This window comes from Oncorhynchus masou, chromosome 11, assembly GCF_036934945.1.
Source record: "Oncorhynchus masou masou isolate Uvic2021 chromosome 11, UVic_Omas_1.1, whole genome shotgun sequence".
In the NCBI taxonomy this organism is placed as follows: Eukaryota; Metazoa; Chordata; class Actinopteri; order Salmoniformes; family Salmonidae; genus Oncorhynchus; species Oncorhynchus masou.
The window spans coordinates 55,511,206-55,536,414 of NC_088222.1; the positions used below are offsets into that span (position 1 = coordinate 55,511,206).

The 25,209-nt window shown below is 43.1% G+C and overlaps 1 protein-coding gene across 2 annotated transcripts in view; it reads right to left on the minus strand.

Annotated features, from left to right (window-relative positions):
* LOC135548857 (kin of IRRE-like protein 3) overlaps nucleotides 1–25,209 on the minus strand; it is a 280,617-nt gene that overhangs the window by 106,587 nt on the left and 148,821 nt on the right. For both annotated transcript variants that reach the window (XM_064978889.1, XM_064978888.1), the window contains exon 3: nucleotides 22,864–23,013. In XM_064978889.1, coding sequence (XP_064834961.1) covers nucleotides 22,864–23,013 — 150 coding nt within the window. The remainder of the gene's footprint in view (nucleotides 1–22,863; nucleotides 23,014–25,209) is intronic.

Genomic DNA, 25,209 nt, shown 5'->3' on the forward strand with positions numbered 1-25,209 from the left:
TTATTATAATCACTGCCCCAATACTTTGGAGCTCACGGTATATACTTTTAAGTAACTTCAAGAATAGTTTAAAAAAGTCCAAGTGTAAATAAAGTACAGGCTACAACAACCTTCACCTTGACCAAAATCTCAAAATTACATTTTTCAAATATTTTCAAATCTGAAGCTCAAGACCTTGCTTGAAGTTCCGAAATGTGAAACATCCCCCACAACTTGAACGGATACAGTGAGAATAAATGGTCACATTGAAATTTGAAGTAATTTTTAAGTCATTTCATGAAGGTGATACAATGGTGGAGTACCAGTTAATATTTATACATTATCAGTGCTCTAAAATCAAGTCATAATGGGGCAATCTCCTCCCTGAGTTTCCACTCTAATTTTACCATCTGTATACGGGGGACTATATTTGTTATTGACAAGGTGGGGTCTCAGGTTTCAAATCAGTGGTGATCCTCTGTGTTATACTGTGATTTTGGAAGAAAAATGATCTTTGTGTTTTAATTTCTTCTCTATCGACTACTGAGACCAGCAAGAAGGCAATAATGTCAGGTTAACAACCTGCATTTTCAGTCTCATTTGTGGCACCCTATTCCCTATTTAGTGCACTACTTTTGACCTGGGACCAAATGTGTCTGTTCAAAAGCAGTACACCGTATAGGGAATAGGGTGCCATTTGAAACGCTGACCAAGAGAGACTGAAAACAAACCAAATGCAGTGAATAATTAATGGGGCTCCTTTCTGCGCCGACTGGTGCAATACAGGGAACCATTTTCAATATCTCTCGGTCTGTGATGCTAAATCAACAAACACTACAGCTGTCACTGGCACAACATATCATTAATAAGCACATTTACATTATTATCTAAGACAAGCCGCTACTGTTAGCCATCTGTCCTCAACTGCCTGCCTGACTTTTCATGCTGTTGGGTTCCTTGTCTTAGGCCACATCCAAAATGGCACCCTATTCTCTATTTGTAAAACAAAAAGTTTTTTACTAAATAGGGAATAGGCTCCCATTTGGGACACAGCATCAGACTCTGGATGAGCATCAGGTGACACCAACCACACACACATTTTAGAGGTGTGAAACAGCTATGCAACAGGCCTTGGGAACTCCACATAAAATACTGACCAGTGCAGTGAGTTCACCCTCCCACCCTCCCAGGTCTTGTGTTGTGTCGTCCGTGATGTCAGAAATGAGGGAACCAGATGGCATTTTTGCAATGTGTCGGCAAAGGAGCTAATACCGCGTGACTCATTACACGGGCGTAATTCACAACATCAGCAGTGATGTTTGGTCTCTGAAGCCAAGTTAGACCCCAGAGAGAGCAGGGGAAGAGAGAGCGAAAGAGAGGGGGGGGTGAGAGAGGGGGAGAGTGACAGGGAGAGAGAGAGAGAGAGGGGGCCCTCCTTTCCAGTAACCCCATCATCGTTTCTACCATGTTTGTGAATGTGGCACGGCCTAATGGTTCCAAATGGACGATTTAGCGTGGCCAGTCAATAGATTTCTCATGAGCTGGCCTACATAGGGTGGACTAAGCACCCCTCCTTTAATTACTGCCGCTGGATGCAAAAAGCCCACTCTCTTCCCGTTCTTTCTCTATTTCTCTCTCTCCACACAAGAGCCTTGTTTTTTGTCACCAAATTACATTTTCTTTCTCCCCCCTTGATTCACTGACCCCTTGGGAGGGACCAAAGTCATTCAGTTCTGTAGATGGGGGAAAAAATTGCCAGGAAGAAATAGCAATTTAATTTAGGAAATAAACTGAAGGGAAGGATGACTTGGGGAAAATGTGACCCATTTTCAAATGTACCTGGATCTGGTTGTGAGTTCTTAAGATGGCCGCCTCGCAGGAATTGGTGGCCGGGACCGATTAATCACTTTCATGGTGGGTTCACTGGCAGTGCCACATTTGTGCCTTCACCCTCGCACTCTCACCCTCTAAACTTTAAGATGGATGACGTAATACATCCTCTTCTTCATGCACTTAGCACACACATGCAGAGCTGTCGGCGTATCCTTCTTGAAAGTTATACGCTACAAGTTCTATGGTATGGCACAGCCCAACATCCAGATAAAAACGTGTCCAGGGCAGGATATTGCAGGCGAGAGAAAACGTTTTCTTCTGGAGATTTGGTTGGGGACAAATTCTCTTCTACCAGCCTAAGTTTTCTACCTCCTCTTTAGGCTTTCACCCTCATTTTCCCCACATTTATCCATGCCATTGTAGCCCATTCAATTGCTTGAAATCAAATTGAAAGAGTCAGTACCAAGTCTCCACCGCCAACAAACAGCACCGAAGGAGATTGGCAGTGCATTTGTGTCTGTGTGCGTCACATTCGCAGCAGGAGAACTTGCCAGCGTTTGCCTGTCACACCGTAACACCGTGCCTTAGTGAATGTTACCTCTCCAGATAAGGGAGATGCCACTGAAGTTAATTAAACTGTGATTAATGAAAATGGGGAATGTAATGGGTCCCAGAGCCCGAGATAAGGTACAATTTGTTTCACCGCTCTGGCTGGAGACTCCGGAGGGGCACAATGTCAACTGATGTACAGGCAGGAGGAGAATGAAAGAGAATGAAGACATTCTTTCAGTCTCTCGTGCCGGCAAGGATTTGTTGTGCCAAATACGAAGTAGGAAGAAAAATACTTGTGGCCATGCCTCCCATCCCTCCTCTGTGAATCCATGACAGATCTAAAGTAATTAACAAGTTATCACTGCTAAAGACATTTCAAAGCTGGCAACAGCCTTTAGCCAAGTTTTAATTAGGAGGAAATGGGAATAATATGTTTAAATTAGTTTATCCGTGAAAAACATTACAATTTAGATATGTTGTAGTAAATAGGAGGGTTATCGACAAAATTAATTCGACTGACTAGATTCTGATAGTAGTTACAGTATCCTGACAAAGATTCCAATGTGTTAAGATGAGGTGGTTTGGGTTATTCCACACATCAATCAGATTGATTGGTCTGGTGAGAAGTGAGTTAAACACAGTCCTACACAATACACCATCTGTGGATGCTTGAAAACACAATAATTCCTCATTAAGGTGTTATTCAATGCTAATTAACATGTCACAGACAATGTATAAGGCACATCATACAAGGTGTGACCAGAACCAGATTCATTCCCCACAAATAATGGCTCCTCTCGGATATTCAGATGTTATTCACTCCTTAATGTGTATTTGAGGCCATTCATTTATTATTCACTGCTAATTAACACACAATAGACAATGATGCCCTTCATATGAGGTGTGATCAGATTCATTCCACACAAAGACTGGGTCAACAGCAAAGTAGCTGCATTTGCATTTGTTTAAGCTGTTTCCAAGTTACATATATTTGGATACATTAATTGTAACGGCCATTGGTGGAAGAAGGTGAGGACCAGGGTGCAGCGTTGTAAGTGTTCATCATTTTAATGGTAAAACTGAACACCATCAAACAAGCCAACATCCAGTGAGATTGCAGATCACCAAATTCAAATACAGAAATACTCATTATAAAAATGCAGAAAAGATACAACTATTTTACATAGAGATGAACTTCTTGTGAATCCAACCACGGTGTCACAGTAACCAGAGTTACACAAGTCAGAAATAGAGAGAAAATTAATCATTTACCTTTGATGATCTGCATATGGTTGCACTCAGAAGACATTCATTTATTCAATAAATGTTCCTTTTGTTCGATAAACTCTCCCTTTATATCCAGAAACCTCCATTTTAATCCAGCGTCTCAAACGCAGTCACAACAGACAAAAGAAATCCAAATTGTATCCGTAAAGTTCATAGACACATGTCAAACGATGTTTATATTCAATTCTCAGATTGTTTTTAGCCTAAATAATCAATAATATTTCAACCGGACAATAACGTCGTCAATATAAAAGGTAAACAAGAAAGGCACTCTCTCGGTCGTGAGCATGAAAAAGCTCTGTGACACGGCAGGGTCCACTCATTCAGACTGCTCTTACTCCCTAATTTTTCAGAATACAAGCCTGAAACAATTTCTAAAGACTGTTGACATCTAGTGGAAAGCATAGGAACTGCAATTTGAGTCCTACGTCAATGGATACTGTAATGGCATTGAATAGAAAACTACACACACAAAAAATACTACTTCCTGAATGGATTTTTCTCAGGCTTTCGCCTGCCAAATCAGTTATGTTATACTCACAGACACTATTTCAACAGTTTTGGAAACTTTAGAGTGTTTTCTATCCAAATCTACCAATTATATGCATATCCTATCTTCTGGACCTGAGTAGAAGGCAGTTTAATTTGGGCACGTGTGTCATCCAAAATTCCAAATGCTGCCCCCTACCCTAGAGAAGTTAACGTCCCATCCGAAAGACAGCACCCTACACAGGGTAATTTTAGACCAGATGAAAGGGTTCCTCCTACTGGCCCAATCACTTCAAACAGAAGCTTGAAAGACTGCAAACAATCTGCATTTCATTTCGTTTGACCTATTTTCTATTGACATTTCTTTGTGTGTCCATAAAAATTATGCTAGCTGATTATTTCGATTGGCTGAAAAAAGCTGCCTGCCTGCCTATCTTGTCCAGACTCCAGACCTCTACACATGTATTGCTTTGGGACTGCTGGAGATCGAATTTTAATAATTAATAATGGAACAATGCTGCAAATGTCAGCGAGAAAGACCTCAAGTTTTATACAAATCTCTGCTATTGAAAACCAATTGCTAGTCTAAAAGAAATGGGAGATAATGTCTAGATGCTTTTTACAGTGGAGATTGTCTGGCTGGGCTGAGATGGAACAGAGTGTATAGACATTTCAAAGTCATAGATTAAGCCAGTGGTAATTGTGGAATAGACACCAGATGGAAAGCGGTTTTAACCAATCAGCGTCCAGGATTATGTGTGCCTTAATTTGTCCTTAATTTATCAAATGAATTATGTGCAAAACCAGGTGTTATTTAAGATTTCAAAACACTGTACACCACCCCTTAAACGGGGTTTACAGGGTACTTAAGGGGTTACAATGCCACAAAGCATGCATATTCCACCCTAATTTCACTTAGTTGCAAAATAAATCCATTAAAGAGAAACATCAAGGATATTTTAAGATGCAGGTATGTACTTTACACATGCTTAAATTTTCCAAGTTAGGTGCTCTGAATTAAAATACATTGAATGACACTGGAGAAACACCTTAATTCAATTCCCTTTAAAGAAGTAAAAAAACATCAGTCTATCCTTTAGATTCTAAAAAATAAAAGTCTCAAATTGACGTTATCATAATTTATTTAGCAGGTGAAAGCCTTATTATATATATTTTTTGCTTCCCTGAAATGGGCTTAAATGCTTTTGGGGGCTGTAGTCAACATATTGCCAACCACTTCTCCTTGCCCCCCCCCCCCCCACTGCTCACTTCAAGTGTCTCTCCTCTCTCTCTCTGATCTTACCCGCTCTCTCTCTCTGTTTCCTCCATCTCTGCACTTTCTCTTCCTCTCTTCCCCCCCTCGATCTACACTCTTCCTCGCTCTCCCCTCACTCTAATTGCTCTATCATCTTCCACTCTCTCTCTACTCTCTCTTGTCTTTCACTGGGTGCCAAACTTACTTCATATTTACTCCTGAAGTCTGGGGTGACATTAATTAACCTCAGCTTTGTGGAGTAGTCTTTAGCTGTGTATGAAACAAAAGGAAAATGAACTGGAGATTATTTCAACAGGTTACTAAAAATAGACCGTGTTTCCTCCACGCGTATTTGGTAGCGGCGGCCTACCACTGTTATATATGCTGCAAAAAAATAATTTGTAGGATGCATCTTTAAATGAGATTTTCTCCATTACTTTCCTATCTCATAATTTCAAGAGTAAGGCTCATACAGTGAATTTAGGAAAGTATTCAGACCTCTTGACTTTTTCCTAATTTTGTTACGTTACAGCCTTATTCTAAAATGGATTAAAAACCCCTCATTAATCAACACACAATACCCCATAATGACAAAGAAAAAATAGCTTTTTAGATTTTTTTGCAAATTTATAAAAAATAAAAAGAGAAATACCTATACATACCTATACCTATATATACTTATTTACGTAAGTATTCAGACCCTTTGCTATGAGACTTGAAATTGAGCTCAGGCGCATCGTGTTTCCAATGATCATCCTTGAGATGCTTCTACAATTTAATTTGAGTCCACCTGTGGTAAATTCAATTGATTGGACATGATTTGGAAAAGCACACACCTGTCAATATAAGGTCCCACAGTTGACAGTGCATGTCAGAGCAAAAACCAAGCCATGAGGTCGAAGGAATTGTCTGTAGAGCTCCGAAGCAGGACTGTGTCGATGCACAAAAACATTTCTACCAAAACATTTCTTCAGCATTGAAGGTCCTCAAGAACACAGTGGCCTCAATCATTCTTAAACAGAGTAAGTTTGGAACCACCAAGACTCTTCCTAGAGCTGGCCACCAGGCAAAACTGAGCAATTGGGGGAGAAGGGCCTTGGTCAGGGAGGTGACCAAGAACCTGATGGTCACTCTGACAGAGCTCCAGAATTCCTCTTTGGAGATGGGACAACCTTCCAGAAGGACAACCATCTCTGCAACACTCCATCAATCAGTCCTTTATGGTAGAGTGGCCAGGTGGAAGCCACTCCTCAGTAAAAGGCACATGACAGCCCTCTTGGAGTTTGCCAGAGGGCACCTAAATATTCTCAGACCATGATAAACAATTTTCTCTGGTCAGATGAAACCAAGACTGAACTCTTTGGTTTGAATGCCAAGCATCATGTCTGGAGGAAACTCTGCACCATCTCTATGGTGAAGCATGGTGGTGGCATTATCATGCTGTGGGGATGTTTTTCAGCGGCAGGGACTGAGAGACTAGTCAGGATCGACAGAATTATGAACAGAGCAAAGTACAGAGAGATCCTTAATGAAAACCTGTTTCAGAGGGCTCAGGACCTCAGACTGGGGCGAAGGTTCACCTTCCAATATGACAACGACCCTAAACTCACAACCGATACATTGCAGGAGTGGCTTTGGGACAAGACTCTGAATGTACTTGAGTGGCCCAGCCAGAGGGAACCCGACTGGAGAGACCTGGAAATAGCTGTGCAGCGACGCTCCCCATCCAACTTGACAGAGCTTGAGAGAATCTGTAGAGAAGAATGGAAGAAACTCCCCAAATACAGGTGTGACAAGCTTGTAGTGGAATACTCAAGAAGACCCGAAGCTGTAATTGCTGCCAAAGGTGCTTCAGCAATGTACTTAGTAAATGGTCTGAATACTTGTGTAAATGTGATATTTCATTTTTTATTTATTTATATATTTTTCTAAATACAATAAAACAAATGTTTTTGTCATTATGGGGTATTGTGTGTAGATTGTGTGTAAAAAAAAACAATTGAATCGATTTTATGAATAAGGATGTAATGCAACAGAATTTGGAAAAAGTCAAGGGGTCTGAATACTTTCTGAAGGCACTGTAATTATTCTTGAAACAAAGAGATTGTAAGCCTTCCAAAAGTGTCTCCATTTTCTTTCAACTTCCAGCAATGAATGAAATACGACCTGTTAAAGTCACATTGGTCTGTACACTGTGTGCAAAGAAACGCACATCTCTCAATCATTGGCGGAGATGTTGTTTAATGAAAACGTGCATGCACCACGCTACTTTTCTCAAGTTGTTTTATGAAAACTGCTCCTACTGATACAAAGAAACACTTTGTTCATCTAAGCAGACAAAACAAAATGTGAAAAGTAATTCTGCTTTGAAAGTTGATAAAATTGTAACCTGACATTTGCAAAAATGGCCTTTGAATATATTCTGCTGGAGAGCTCTTCTTTGTCTACATTGTTCACACCCTCTTAAGATTTAGCCTCTCCCATCTCTTTAAGGATTCACATGTGAGGATTGTATTAAGGGATCTTAGCATGTTTTAAGGGAAAATTCAGGTACATTTAATACTAATTTAAGGCAGTCCTGTGCTACATAAAGTACCAGTCAAAAACTTGCACACACCTACTCATTCCAGGGTTTTTCTATATTAAAAAAAACATTTTTGAATAATAGTAAAGACATCAAAACTATGAAATAACACATGTGGAATCATGTAGTAACCAAATAAAAGTTTTAAACAAATATATTTTTCATTTGAGATAAAGTAGCCACCTTTTGCCTTCCACACTCTTGGCATTCTCTCAACCTGCTTCATGAGGTAGTCACCTGGAATGAATTTCAATTAACAGGTGTGCCTTGTTAAAAGTTAATTTGTGAAATTTCTTTCCTTCTTAATTCGTTTGAGCCAATCAGTTGTGTTGTGACAAGGTAGGGATGGTATACAGAAGACAGAAGACAATCCTATTTGGTAAAAGACCAAGTCCATATTATGGCAAGAACAGCTGAAATAAGCAAAGAGAAATGACAGTCCATCATTGCTTTAAGACACGATGGTGAGTCAATACGTAACATTTCCAGAACTTTGAAAGTGTCTTCAAGTGCAATCAAAAAATCATCAAGCACTATGATGAACTGGCTCTCATGAGGAAAGGAAGACCCAGAGTTACCTCTGCTGCAGAGGACACGTTTATTAGAGTTTAACAGCCTCAGAAATTGAAGCCCAAATAAATGCTTCACAGTAACAGTTCAAGTAACAGACAAATCTCAACATCAACTGTTCAGAGGAGACTGCGTGAAACAGGCCTTCGTGGTTGAATTGCTGAAAAAGAATACTACTAAAGGAGACCAAGAAGAAGACATGCTTGGGTCAAGAAACACGTTAAATGGACATTAGACCGGTGGAAATCTGTCCTGATGAGTCCAAATTTGAGATGCAGAGTAGGTGAACGGATGATCTCCACATGTGTAGTTCCCACCGTGATGCATGGAGAAGGAGGTGTGATGGTGTGGGGGTGCTTTGCTGGTGACACTGTCTGTGATTTATTTAGAATTCAAGGCACACTTAAACAGCATGGTTACCACAGAATTCTGCAGCGATACATCATATAATCTGGTTTGTGCTTAGCCCTTACACACATCCAGGCTGTGTAAGGACTGTTTGACCAAGAAGGAGAGATATAGAGTGCTGCATCAGATGACCTGGCCTCCACAATCACCCAACCTCAATCCATGGTTTGGGATTAGTTGGACGGCAGAGGGAAGGAAAAGCAGCCAACAAGTGCTCAGCATATATGGGAACTCCTGTTGAAAAATCATTCCAGGTAAAGCTGGTTGAGAGAATGCAAAGCTGAGTGATGTTTACAACTCCACTGTCACTCTACCGTAGTGCCTTTTAGCCTTGCAGTCGGACGATAACAAAAGATATTGGTAAGATTACATTGAAGATCAACACATTCAATTATCTTATGTTATTGGCTATTACGCTTTGTATTGTACACTTTGTTCTGTTCTGGAAAATAGTTTTTTTTTGCTACCTGTTCTGCAATGTTCTGTTTAGCTGTTTAGTGTTTAGCTATGTTCTGGCTAGACCAGGCTAGCTGGCTAAATTAGTTAGTTGGCTAGCTAGCTAGGAAACTAACTGTTAGGCTTTTCGTAATCAAAGATGCTTGTTTTCCATCACGCCTGCACCTGCTCCCCCTACCTGGTGCTCAAAGGCGCAAGGTTCCACAGTATTACGCACTCCTGCCACCATCAGTACACACATCTGCCTTTCCCTGTCACGTGCATCAGCATATAGTTGGACTCACCTGGGCTCAATCACCTGTTTATTACCTCCCCTATATTTGTCAGTTCCCCATCTCTGTTCGCCGCTGCTGCATTGATTGCCGAATGCCTTTGTGTTGCCCATGTGCCGACATTGTGCATGTAATATCTGTTCCATATTAAATGCTGACTCCCCGTACCTGCTTCTCATCTCCGCCACCGGTCCTTACAGAATGCAGCAACCATCTAGCAAGGCATCGGGGAGGGCTGGAGTTCCGGTCGGTGGTGATGTCGGGTCTGGGGTCCTCCACCAATGGAACCAGGGGTGCCTAAGCCAGCTCGTCAGGTTTCACGCCCTAGCTGGCTCGAGAAGTTTTCTTGTCCCGGGTTGGCTCGGCAGGCGCCCATCCCAAGTTAGGCCTCAGCCAGGCTCGCCAGGCATCTAGTCTTCAGACGGCTCATCATGCTCCTACGTGCCAGTGTACTCATCAGGATGTCACGCCTCAACCGGGTCGTCAGGCTCCAATGCCTCAGCCGGTTAGCCAGGCTCCCATGTCCCTGCGAGTTCATCTGGATTTTACACCCAGCTGCTTTGTCCAGTGCCTGTGCCTCGGCCGGTCCGTCAGGATTGGCCAGGTGGGTTGTCGGGTGGCATACTGGGGCGGGGGTACTGTCACGCCTGCTCCCGCTTTGCCTCCCTAGTGCTCGAAGGCGCCAGGCTCCCCAGCATTTTGCAGTCCTGCCACCATCAGTACGCACACCTGCCTTTCCCCGCCATGCACAAATGCGTATTATTGGATTCACCTGGACTCAATCACCTGTTTATTACCTTTCTTATCTTATTTGTCAGTTCCCCATCTTTGTTCCTCGCTGCTGCTGTGCCGACACTGTGCCTGTCTTGTTTCATGTCTGTTCCTTATTAAATGTTGACTCCCCGTACCTGCTTCTCATCTCCGGCGTTGGTCCTTACAGTTTTCATTTCATGTATTTGCAGAACATTGAGTAAATTTGTCTTCCTTCCACAAGAGAAGAATCCAAAGAGCTATCGGAGATGTCAGATCAAGTCGAGGTAATATAATATCTAGCTAATGCCTGTATGAATTGATCAATGGGTGTTAGCTAGCTAACATTAGCTATCAGTCATAGCTAGGTCACCAGGTCAAATTTCTGGTACAGGTAAACGTGCATATACAATGTGCATATACATATACAAGTCAGAAGTTTACATACGCTGAGGTTGGAGTAATTAAAACTTGTTTTTCAACCACTCCACACATTTCTTGTTAACAAACTATAGTTTGGCAAGTCGGTTAGGACATCTATTTTGTGCATGACACAAGTCATTTTTCAAACAATTGTTTACAGACAGATTTCACTTATAACTGTCACGACTTCCACCGAAGTCGGTCCCTCTCCTTGTTCGGGCGGCGTTTGTCGGTCGACGTCACTGGTCTTCTAGCCATCGCTGATCCACTTGTCATTACCATTTGTTTTGTCTTTGTTTTCTAGACATCTGGTTTCATTCCCCAATTACATGTTCATGTATTTAAACCCTCTGTTTCCCCAATGTTTTTGTATGTGATTGTTATTTGTTCAGGTCGGTATGTTCCGACTTGTGCTGTTTATCACCCGAGAGGTTATTTTTGAACTTTGTAAATTGTTTACATTGTGCTGTCAAGTAAAGTGCATTGTTTCACTCATCTCTGCTCTCCTGTGCCTGACTTTATACACCAGCTACACACACCATCTTGACAGAATCACAAAACCATATGGAGTCAGCAGGAGAAGACACCCCCTATTAGGGGTCGAGGAGCACGTCCAGCAGCATGCGGCCATGCTACAACATCTCAGCACTGCTATGGATCGCGTAGAATATGGATAGTTGGGAAAGAAGAGGAGTTCCTCCAGCGCTTCCACCAACTCCTACTCCCCCTCCTTCACCCAGTCCCAGTGGAATTCGGGTCGCTCTTCCGAGGGAGTATGGATGGCTGTGGGATGTCAGGGGTTCCTACCCCAGCTGGAGCTCTAACTGGCAACCATCCAAACGGCTCATTCGGGCCGTGAGAGCGTGTCCGCCCTCATCTCCTGTCTTTCAGGGAAAGCCCTGGATTGGGCCAACGCCGTATGGGAGGAAGGAGACGCGGTGTTGGACCAATTTGAGGATTTCACCCACCGCTTCCGGGCAGTTTTCAACCACCCGCCTGAGAGCGAACGTCTGGGTCCACCTTAGGCAGGGACCTGAGTTCGCCTTGGATTTTCTGACCCTGGTCGCTGACGCGGGATGGAAGGACAGGGCCCTGATCGATCAATACCATTGTAGTTTACGTGAGGACGTCCGTTGGCAGTTGGCTTGCATTGATACCACTCTCACCTTTGACCAGCTGGTGGACCTGTCCATCCGGTTGGATAACCTGCTGGCTACCCGTGGATGTCCAGATCGGGGACTGTCGATTCCATCCCCCAGCACCACCGCTCCTACGCCCATGGAGCTGGGAGGTACTGCAGGTGCTGGGAGGTGCACCATATGTGGCCACAGAGGGCACACTGCTGGTTGGTCCTGGGAGTTGAGGCAGCAGGCAGGGCACTCTCGTGTCACCCCAGGTGAGTCGGCACCAGGCTCACCCAGAGCCCTCTGTTGCACACGTTTTTGTACATTAGTTTTCGCTGCATTCCCAGCATAAGGCGTTCGTAGATTCAGGCGCAGCTGGGAATGTTATTGACAGATCATTTGTCCATAGTTTAGGGATCCCTATTGTTCCAGTTGATATGCCCTTCCCAGTTCATGCCCTAGATAGTCGACAATTAGGGTCAGGGCTAATTAGGGAGGCCACCCCTCCACTGGGCATGGTGACGCAGGAGGGTCACAAGGAGAGAATCAGTCTCTTCCTTATTGATTCTCCTGCATTTCCCATGAAGCTGGGCCTACCCTGGTTGGCCTGTCATGACCCCACTATTTCGTGGCAACAGAGGGCTCTCACGGGGTGGTCACGGAAGTACTCGGGAGGTGTTTAGGGGTTTCCGTTGGTGCGACCACCATGTACATCCCCTCTGAATATGCCGATTTGGCTCTCGCCTTCTGTAAGAAGAGGGCGACTCAATTACCACCCCATTGACGGGGGGATTGTGCAATAAATCTCCTGGTAGACGTAGAAATTCCCAGGAGTCAAGTGTATTCCCTGTCACAGGAGGAGACGGCGGCAATGGAAACATATGTCTTCAAATCCCTGGGGCAGGGGTACATTCGGCCCTCCACTTCACCTGCCTCCTCGAGTTTATTTTTTGTGAAGAAGGAGGGAGGTCTGCTCCCGTGTATTAACTATCTAGGTATCAACCAGATCACTGTTAGGTACAGTTACCCGCTACCTCTAACTGCCAGTATGATTGAGTCAATGCACGGGGCGCGCTTCTTCACCAAATTGGATCTCAGGAGCTCATATAACCTGGTGCGTATCCAGGAGGGAGACGAGTTGAAGACGGCTTTCAGTACCACCTCAGGGCACTATGAGTACCTCGTCATGCCAAACGGGTTGATGAATGCTTCATCAGTCTTCCAGGCCTTTGTAGAAGAGATTTTCTGGGACCTGCACGGGCAGGGTGTAGTGGTATATATTGATGACATCCTGATATACTCCGCTGCACGCGCCGAGCAAGTGTCACTGGTGCGCAGGGTGCTTGGTCGACTGTTGGAGCATAACATGTACATCAAGAATGAGAAAGGTCTGTTCTTCCAACAGTCCATCTACTTCCGAGGGCACCTTATTTCCACTTCAGGGGTGGAGATGGAGAGTGACCGCATTTCAGCCGTGCGTAAATGGCTGACTCCCACCACCGTAAAAGAAGTGCAGCGGTTTCTAGGGCTTGCCAACTACTACTAGAGGTTTATCCAGGGTTTTGGTCAGGTAGCGGCTCCAATTACCTCACTGCTGAAGGGGGGACCGGTGCTGTTGCATTTGTCAGCTAACGCAGACAGGGCTTTTGGTCAGCTAAGAGATTTGTTTACCTCAGCTCCAGAGCTGGCTCATCCGGTTGTCTCTTTGGCGTTCATAGTGGAGGTGGATGCATCCAAGGCTGGGATAGGAGCCGTGCTCTCTCAGCGCTCGGGTACGCCACCAAAGCTACGCCCTGTGCTTTCTTCTCGAAGAAGCTCAGCCCGGCATAGCAAATATTTTACTTTGGGGCATTGGGATATTTTACTTTGGACCAGAGGAAAGAATGCATCCTCCTGGCCATCCAACACAACTTCAATCAGCATCTTTCACCCATCCAGGGACCGACCCTTCATGGGAGGTGTTACCAAATCCATTTCTCACATAGCGCCTGGCCAGGTGGTGGGCTGAAACCGACATGCCCCTGCTGACTATCATTAGGTAATGATGGATACCTCCCTAGCATCCTGCCCATGCTCCGAAACACCAGACAGACATGGCCCAGTGGCCCACAACGCCATTCCCCCGAACCAACTCAGCTCAAGAAAAAAGAAGAAGAAGAGGAAGAAGAGAGAGGGGGGAGTGTTCAAATTCAGATAGGATGAGCTGGAATTTTCTCTCCACCGTCTAGTGTTCTGAATCCACCGTGACAGCAGAAAATTCAGAGAAATGGCAAAGGAGGAGGCAAGGTGAACGTTCAAATGGTCTCCTATCGTCATTTCTATTATATTGTTCATTTGTTTGGGTTTTGATGCTGTAATCATTCTAGGGCTCTACACAAATTAGATGAGCTTTATTCAAGCTTGTTTATACAATGGATAGCATTTGTATCGTGCCAATTTCTATCTGTTTGGAGAGAAAAAAGATTGCTCAAACGAAAATGGTCCCCCACAGAGAATCGTCATCCTTTTGTGTTAGATAAATATTTCAAGCAAATGAATAGAGGGGAATGTCACTAACTAGGTTTCTGTCCAACTATTTCATGTGGATGAATTACCTGATGCATGGCAAACCCCCTAGAGTCGATGTCCGCGCCCCCGAGGAAATCCAATTAGCAAAATACAAAAATCCCCATAAAAATCTGTCAGTTTAAACGAGAGACCTTTTTTTGCATTGGATGCATCTCAATCCACTGCATCTGACGATGTGCCACTTTTGCATCTGCGGTGAAAGGTAACAGAGCTTGAGCTGTTACCGATATCGGTCTTCTCACATAATCATCTGTTGCATACGATGGAAAGGTGAGACTCTCAAGAACACGGTTGTCAGTTGTTTTGCTGTAGGATGCCAACAGGCCTCACAAGTCTCGTCTGAAGGTCCCCCGGTACCAGTTGAAAAAATGTATGGAAGTGTATATGGCGACTGTTTAGTGACAAAAATAAGGGGTTAAATACATGTACAAATATATATTTCCTGATCTTTTTATATCTCTCAGATATATGACAGGCACTTCTTTGAGATTTTTTTGGGAGGGACCATCTATTTTTCCATGTAGTGAATATGTTATTCATTGCGTTTCTATGAGCTATTAGCCATAAGGTTAAATACAATTGTTCATCAAATATATATATAAATATTATACTTCCATTCAAAGGTTTGGGGTGACTTAGAAATGTCCTTGTTTTTGAAAGAAAAACATATTTTTGTCCATTAAAATAACATCAAATTGATCAGAAATATAGTATAGACATTGTTAATGTTGTACATGACTTTTGTAGCTGGAAACGGCAGATTTTATATGGAATATCAACATAGGCGTACATAGGTCAATTATCAGCAACCATCACTCCTGTGTTCCAATGGCGCATTGTGTTAGCTAATCCAAGTTTATCATTTTAAAAGGCTAATTGATCATTAGAAAACCCTTTTGCAATTAAGTTAGCACAGCTGAAAACTGTTATACTGATTAAAGAAGCAATAGAACTGGGCTTCTTTAGACTAGTTGAGCATCTGGAGCTTCAGCATTTGTGGGTTCGATTACAGGCTCAAAAGTACATTCTTCTGAAACTCTTCAGTCTTTTCTTGTTCTGATAAATGAAGGCTATTCCATGCGAGAAATTGCCAAGAAACTGAAAAGCTTGTACAAAGCTGTGTACTACTCCCTTCACAGAACAGCACAGACTGGCGATCAATGTTTGTCACTAAAGTACAGCAGACTACCTTTCCCTCTCCAATCTAGTGCTTGTTTATATAGCCTGGGCCACTTTGACATTAAATAAGAGGCAGATTGGTAGGACGGGAGGATGTTGGGATGAGGGATAACAATATCAGCTTGCTATGTATGAGAAGACATCAATCACCATAGCAAGGTTACAGTGACAAAAAAACTGCCACTGTTGGGGGGAAGAGTTCAGGGAGTTTGGGACGTCAATGTGCAATGGCTCTATGGCTGCAGGCAAGAGGCGGTCTCGTAGACGAGGTGGTGTGTGCTGCTTCTCCTCAGTTTGATTGATATTTTATTGCTCGGCACAGGGGGTGAATACGTCTGGAGTAAAGGCTAATCCATGACAAAAGATTGATATTAATAAGAGCTAAACTCCTGAGGGGAGGGAAAATCCTTTTGCTCTGAAAAACACTGGTTAATCAGCCCGAAGGTAGCCAGAGGTTCACACAGGACATATGTATGTAGATGTATGTAGCAAGGCTTAACTCCATGTTTTATTTAGAAATCTCTCACGACACACCAAGGTAGATCTGAACCTGTAATTCACTTTCATCCAACACGATGCTTGTGAATTGAAGTTTACAGTTCACTTTGCATTTTTCCTCTGAAAAGGTATTGATCGAGTTAGCATGCAACAACCTTTTTTGCAAAGGTATTCGACAGGCACTTTGGAAAATGTCAATGATGAGCTCAGTTTATTTTATTCAAATGACAAATCACACACATTGATTAGAATAAATAACTGAAAAACGTTTATGGATAACGATAGAATTTGCAGATATGTCCCATGTAATTTCACTGAAGAGACATGTCGAAGAAAACACTTGTGAAATTTGCCCCCAGCCCTCAATATAATGTCGATAGCTGGGATGGCTTATAAGACTTCATAATATAAGGGAACTGAATGCATTCAACTGAAACTATGTCTTCCGCATTTAACCCAACCCCTCTGAATCAGAGAGGGCTGCCGTAATCGACATCCATGTCTTCGGTGCCCGGGGAACAGTAACTGAGCAGATACTGGCACTCCAGGTCATTTTTTTCCCTAATACAGAGGCTGTAGATAAACTATTTTGGGACTTTTATTCAGTACTGAAAGGCTGATGTCTGCCCACGATTATAAAACTGCCTGCAAAAATAAGGGCTTTCAAAAAGCATGTTTAGATATAGCAGCGACATGAGAAGAGACGAGACGAGACAAAACAAGACAGTTTTAGAATTTTGTGTTGTAGAACAACTGACCAAAACTTTTGTTAGACTTCAGTGCGGCTTTTGACATATTCGATCATAGTCTGCTACCTGAAATACCTATGTGTTATGGCTTTACACTCCTGTTATATTGTGGATAAAGAGTAACCTGTCCAACAGAACACAGAGGACTTTCTTTCATGGGAGCCTAACCAACATAATCCAGGTAGAATCGGTCTAGACCCTTACTTTTTTCAATCTTTACTAATGACATGCCACTGGGTTTGAGTAAAGCCAGTGTGTCTATGTATGCAGATGACTCAACATTATACACGTCAGTGACTGAAATGACTGCAACACTTAACAAAGAACTGCATTTAGTTTCAGAGTGGGTGGCAAGGAATAAGTTATTCCTAAATATTTCAGACACTAAAAGCATTGTATTTGGGACAAATCATTCACTAAAACCTAACCTCAGCTAAATCTTGTAATGAATAATGTGGAAAATGAGCAAGTTGAGGTGACTAAACTGCTTGGAGTATCCCTGGATTGTAAACTGTCATGTTCAAAACATATTGTTGATGTACAACAGTAGCTAAGATTGGGAGAAGTGTGTCCTTAATAAAGCACTGTTCTGTCTTCTTAACAGGTCCTAGAGGCTTTGTTGCAACTGGACTACTGTTCAATCAAGTGGAAATTACAATTGGCATAGAACAGGACAGCAGGGCTGGCTGTACACAGAGAGCAAACATTAATAATATGCATGTCAATCTCACCTGGCTCAAATTGGAGGAGAGATTGACTTTATCAAATCAAACTTCATTTGTCACATGCGCCGAATACAACAAGTTTAGACCTTACTGTGAAATGCTTACTTACAAGCCCTTAACCAACAGTACAGTTCACAAAGAGTTAAGGAAATATTTACAAAATAGACTAAAGTAGAACATAATAATAAAAAGTAACACAATAAGAATAACAAAAAAGGGGGTACCGGTACCGAGTCAGTGTCCGGGGGTATAGGTTAGTTGAGGTGTTTTGTACATGTTGGTAGGAGTGAAGTAACTATGCATAGACATTAAACAGCGAGTAGCAGCAGTGTACAAAAGGGAGTGGGGGGGATCAATGTAAATGGTCCAGTTGCAAGTTTATTAATTGTTCAGCTGTATTATGGCGTGTAGATAGAAGTTGTTGAGGAGCCTTCTGGTCCCAGACTTAGAGCTCTGGTACTGGGCCGTACGTACTACCCTCCGTAGCGCCTTACGGTCAGATGCCGAGCAGTTGCCATGTCGGGCGGTGATGCAACCGGTTAGGATGTTCTCGATGGTGCAGCTGTATAACCTTTTGAGGATCTGGAGACCCATGCCAAATCTTTTCAGTCTACTGAGGGATAAAAGGTTTTGTCGTGCCCTCTTCATGACTGTCTTGGTATGTTTGGACCATGATAGTTCGCTGGTGATGTGGACAACAAGGAACTTGAAACACTCGACCCGCTCCGCTACAGCCCAGTCGATGTTAATGGAGACCTGTTCAGCCTGCCTTTTCCTGTAGTCCACGGTCAGATCCTTTGTCTTGCTCACAATGGGGAAAGGTTGTTGTCCTGGCACCACACTGCCAGTTCTCTGACCTCCTCCCTATAGACTGTCTTACCATTGTCGGTGTTCAGGCATACCATTGTTGTGCTGTCAGCAAACTTAATGATGGTTTTGGAGTCATGTTTGGCCACTTAGTCGTGGGTGAACAGGGAGTACAAGAGGGGACGAAGTACACACCCCTGAGGGACCCAGTGTTGAGGATAAGTGTAGCAGACATGTTGTTGCCTACCTGTACCACCAGGGGGCGGCCCGTCAGGAAGTCCAGGATCCAGTTGCAGAGGGAGGGGTTTTGTCCCAGTGTCCTTAGCTTACTGATGAGCTTCGTGGGCACTATGGTGCTGAATGCTGAGCTGTAGTCAATGAACAGCATTCTCACATAGTTGTTCCTTTTGACCAGTTGGGAAAGGGCAGTGTGAAAGCAAGCTTAACATTTGTTAATATTTCTATGAACATAACAAGGTTCAACAACTGAGACATACACCGAACAACTTCGACAGACATGTGACTACCATAAATTGAATAATGTGTCCCTGAACAAAGGGGGGTCAAAATCAAAAGTAACAGTCAGTATCTGGTTTGGCCATCAGCTGCATTAACTTCTAATGGCTTGGGGGCAGTATTTTGACATCTGGATGAGAAGCGTGCCCAAAGTAATCTGCCTGTTACTTAGGCCCAGAAGCTAGGATATGCATATAATTGGATTTGGACAGAAAACACTCTCAAGTGTCCAGAACAATTAAAATAAGGTCTGTGAGTATAACAGAACTGATATGGCAGGTAAAACCTGAGGAAAATCCATCCAGAAAGTGGGATTTCTCTGATGTGGGCATTTTCAATTGAATGCCTATAGCGTTTCTAATGGGTTAGGACCCTGATTGCAGTTCCTATGGCTTCCACTAGATGTCAACAGGCTTTAAACGTTGTTTCAGGCTTGTTTTCTGAAAAATGAAGAATAATGATTCCAGTTGCGACGAGCAAACCCGTATCCGGGAGCGTAATCATAGCCTCAAACGCATTAGCATAACGCAGCGGACATAAATATGCAAAAAAATCGCAAATTAAATTAAATAAATATATTCTGATACGGGTTTGCTCGTCGCAAGAGGTTAAATACTGCAGTGCATCTCCTCCTCATGGACTGTACCAGATTTGCCAGTTCCTGATGTGAGATGTTATCCCACTCTTCCACCAAGGCACCTGCAAGTTCCTGGACATTTCTGGGGTGAATGGCCCTAGCCCTCACCCACCGATCCAACAGGTCCCAGACGTGCTCTATGGGACTGAGATCCTAGCTCTTCGCTAACCATGGCAGAACACTGACATTCCTGTCTTGCAGGAAATCACGCACAGAATGAGTAGTATGGCTGGTGGCATTGTCATGCTGGAGGGTCATGTCAGGATGAGCCTGCAGGAAGGGTACCACATGAGGGAGAAGCATGTCTTCCCTGTAATGCACAGTGTTGAGATTGCCTGTAATGACAACAAGCTCAGTCCGATGATGCTGTGAAACACCACCCCAGACCATGACGGACCCTCCACCGCCAAATCGATCTTGCTACAAAGTACAGGCCTTGATATAATGCTCATTCCTTCGACAATAAACGCGAATCCGACCATCACCCCTGGTGAGACAAAACCACGACTCATCAGTGAAGAGCACTTTTTACCAGTCCTTTCTCGTCCAGCGACGGTGGGTTTGTGCCCATAGGTGACCGTGTTGCCGGTGAGGACCTGCCTTACAACAGATCTACAAGCCCTCAGTCCAGCCTCTCTCATCCTAATGAGGACAGTTTGAGCACTGATGGAGGGATTGGGCGTTCCTGGAGTAACTCAGGCAGTTGTTGTTGCCATCCTGTACCTGTCACGCAGGTGTTATGTTCGGATGTACCAATCCTGTGCAGGTGTTGTTACACGTGGTCTGCCACTGCGAGGATGATCAGCTGTCCATCCTGTCTCCCTGTAGCTCTGTCTTAGGCGTCTCACAGTACAGACTTTGCAATTTATTTCCCTGGCCACATCTGCAGTCCTCATGCCTCCTTGCAGCATGCCTAAGGCACGATCACACAGATGAGCAAAGACCTAGGGCATCTTTCTTTTGGTGTTTTTCAGAGTCAGTAGAAAGGCCTCTTGAGTGTCCTAAGTTTTCATAACCGTGACCTTAATTGCCTACCCTCTGTAAGCTGTTAGTGTCTTAATGACCATTCCACAGGTGCATGTTCATTAATATTTTATGATTCATTGAACAAGCATGGGAAACAGTGTTTAAACCCTTTACCATGAAGATCTGTGAAGTTATTTGGATTTTTACGAATTATCTTTGAAAGACAGGGTTTTGAAAAAGGTTTCTTTTTTTGCTGAGTTTACAAATATGCATAATGCTCAGCTTATGAAAGCATCTTGTCAACAGAAGACATTACTGATCGAGGCAACTCTTGTGCCATGTTGTTCAATTAATTGGTGGCCATGTATGTCTGCATACCTGCAGTTTTAAGAAGCTCACGGCCCACTCTAAGTCTCCAAAACCAGCATCCGTGACCTCTGATAGCGCAGTGCTATCCCCCTTTAGCCCGGTAATTGGTGGCGGTGGGTCCCCTGAAAACTTGGAGGGGGGGGGATTCTACAGATCTAATTAGCCTCAAGGGCCCCTCCTCTGGATCGTGTCCCTGGACTCTCTCGTATTCAAAAGTGCCACCGCCACCCAGCCACTCTTAGATGGGGTTCAATGTTTAAATGTCACCGGTAGAGGTCATTTTCATCCCAACGATAATGCATGGAGTCACAAGGGTCTCTGGTTTCGGTGTTGTTTACAGTCCCTTGGTTTATCTGTAGTTCCGGTCCAGGCAGGCTGTAGTGTGTTGGGATATTATTGTGGGTCGGCAAGTAGAGTTATTTTATCATGAGTGTGAAAAGAAAGTTCAGGCTATTATGGAAACAGCACTGCCTTGTCTCATGCAGCACATAAAACTTGTGTAATGGATTACCAATGCTGTGTATGAACGCAGAGCACTTGTGCAGTTTGGGACATTGTATTGGGAGGGTATTGCAATGTATATTATACATGTTCAAATAACAGGGTTAAAAAAGGAATCCCACAGTATGTCCAGCACCTACCTTCAACATCCCAAAAAAAGATTGAAGCTGGAGTTGGGATTAATGGTCAACTATCCACTCTGGTTATGAGAGCACAACAAGGCGAGGCTGTCATATGCTTTGGCGGTTGGCTAACGCCAAATCTCCAACTGTCTCCAGCATTGGAGAAGTGAAAGGCGGTGATTGACCCTGACAGTGTCCATAAATTAACTTCATTACCTTACGGGGCTGCTGGTAGCTTGGTGTGCAACTTTTTGTCCAAAGCGAGACGATTTGTCTGGGATTAAATGTCAGGCTAATGGCTAGGCCTGGGGAGGAGGATGAGTTGCCTCTCTCTCCCGCCATCCCAACCCGGAAAGAAATATAAAAGCAAATGGTGTCCTTGTTATCTATAATTAATCATTTTAATGGAGCCGGATCGCCAACATCTTAACTCTCCCCCTTTGACTTCCCCACTAAGTAACCAGCTTTAGATTAGTGGGCAAAAATGTTACCACTGAGGGAGGGAATAATGAACTGATACCTCTAGAATATATCATGCTTTAAACAAGGGAGGATGAATCGATCATTCTAATTAGGTTGCTCCTCCCCTGCCTCAGCCCAAGGCACAGAAGGGTTTGCATGGGAGGGTTCCATCAATTCCAGCCCAAATGATAGTTGATAGAAAACAGATTGGGGCAGTTTGGCATCACCTGATTAGGCCTGATTTGAGGATACACCCATGATGTATCTCTAGCCAATTAATGTTCTGTCCCATCTCCCTTTTCAAATGATTACTGAGCAATTTCAATATTACTATATTCCTAACTCTCCTCATTTTCTTCCCCCTATCCCTTCTTATCACTCACTTCAAGTGTGCCCTCCAAACGGCACCCAGTTCCCCATATAGTACACTACTTTTGACCAGGTACCATTTTACTATGGTTGAAAGTAGTGCACTATAAAGGGAATAGGTGCAATACGGAAGGCAACCTTAACCCTCTAAAATGCACTCTCTTCAGGTTCCCCAGATCTACTATTTGTCCTACTTGCTGTGGTGAAACAGGGTGAAACCGTTTTGCAAGTGTAATGTGTTATGCGGCATGAACAGGAAGTTCACTCAACACTCTCTCAGATATCTCACCTATACGTACCATCAACTTGAGATACAGTAGTTGGCTTTCCCATTAACCTAAACCTTGCGGAACATACACACAATGGTTCAATGATCTTGAACGTAATCTAATAGTACTGTAGCTGTGTCTTACCAAGCACAGTCAGTCGGGCGGGGCGTGTTCTGATAGCTGCCTGGATGGCCTGGCACTCAAAGAATGCGTCGTCCTGCATTTCGGTTCTCTGAATCAAGAGGTGGTATTCTCCTTTGCTGTGGTCTCCCACAATGTCATAGCGTGGGTAGCCTGGAACACAAGAACACACATTGTTACTCCCTCATCACTGCATGCACACACATACCCACACACATACTCACCCGCACACACACACATGTACGCACACACACACGTTCATGCACACACACTATCATGTACACACACACTCACAGAAACACACACATCTTCATTATGTAAGTTCACACGCTAGCGTTTCCAATTACCCAGGGCTATGGATTGTCATGACTACTAGTTTAAAGAAACAAAATTAAAGAACATTTGGTTTTCCAGATCGAGATTGTTATTCCTTTCATGAGAACACACCCAAACAATTACAATGGAGAACACACACACACACACACACAACTACAATTGTATATGTGATGTGGGCTGCTTTATTGTTGCTTTCCACTCCTTTAAGATAAGACATCTTTAGCACAGCAAAAGATGAACGTATAGTAATTACTTTCTCGGTTCACCTACAATTGGAAGCTGAGAGGAGAAAGGAGGGTGACATTTATTTTTTCTTCTTCAAATTTAATTTGTTCAAAAAAAAATTGAGCAGCTGTCAGAAGACGAGCGGACTCAATTCTCCCATTGCCAATTGCGTCTAGTCCAGTGTGTGCAGTAATGGCTATTATAACCCTGTTTAAAAAAATATGATATGTAATATCTATTTGCTGTTTATTCCACTGCCCATGGATCAATGGCAAGACTGAATCATCCATAAGCATTTTACCAAGCAGTAGTGTATGGGGAGGCGTAAGTGAGTTGACCAACTCCATAATATGACAGACGCCTACGTATAAGGCCTAATTGTAATCCTAGTAGTCAGACCAACCTATGTTAATAGGATGCAGAACAACATTTTTTCTCATAGCAAAATTATTAAATTCAAAAAACTAAATTTGACTTGACCCTCTCACAAAGCATGTGGGTTACATTTGCATTAGGGCATAAACACTTTCTAAACCCTTTGTAAAGGGTACCTTCATTGTAAAGAGTTACCAGCACATGGAGTCACTTCTATTTCTGCGAGGGACATGATTATGCTCAGTGAAACGACCTGTCCTGATTTGTCATAGACGCTTGCTAAAAAACTTGAATGAGCAAGCCTTCCTTCATGAACTGGCCTCTGTAAAATGGTATAGAATCAGCTCTGTCGAAGACGCTTGGCCCGTCTTTTATTATATTTTCAGTGGTATTGTTAACAAACACGACCCCCGTAAAGAAAATGCAAATTAAAAACAGGTTCAGCCCCTGGTTCGACTGTGATCTTGCAGAGTTACTCCACTTCAAGAATTGCAGCAGTACTATCTGTATGGGTCTAACCCCAATAAGGTCTGGAAAACGGTTAAAAACCTCTTGGAACTACCCATCCCGGATCCGGGAGAATTGTCATCAACTAAACTAATTAGCATAGCGCAACGGTCAAAAAATATTACTAGAAAATATTCATATTCATGAGATCACAAGTGAAATATAGTGAAACACAGCTTAGCCTTTTGTTAATCACCCTGTCATCTCAGATTTTGAAATTATGCTTTACAGCCAAAGCAAGACAAGCGTTTGTGTAAGTTTATCCATAGCCTAGCATAGCATTATGTCCAGCTAGCAGCAGGAAGCTTGGTCACGAAAATCAGAAAAGCAATCAAATTAACCGTTTACCTTTGATGAGCTTTGGATATTTTTACTCACGAGACTCCCAGTTAGACAGCAAATGTTCCTTTTGTGCCATAAAGATTGTTGTTATACCCAAAATTCCTCAGTTCGTTGGTCACGTTATTTTCTGAAATCCGGTCACAACAGCGCAGGAAAAAAAATCAAAATTATGGCAAACGTTTTTTATAATCAATCTGTTTTTCAAATATCTGTTTGATAAAATATTAACCGGGACAATTGGCTTTTTAGTAGTTGCGAGAGGAAAAATGACTACCTCTGTCTTTTACGCAAGAATCACTCTGAGAGTCCTCAGCTGGCCACTTACGCAATGTAGTCATTTACACTCATTCTTCAACATAAAGGCGTGAATCTACATCAAAATGCTGTAGACACCGTAGGGAATACGTAGAAAAAGGAATATGGTTGATATACCTTTAAATGGAGGATAGGCATGCATAGGAACACAACGGTTTCAAAATAAGAGGCACTTCCTGATTGGATTTTCCTCAGGTTTTCGCCTGCAATATCAGTTCTGTTATATTCACAGACAATATTTTTACAGTT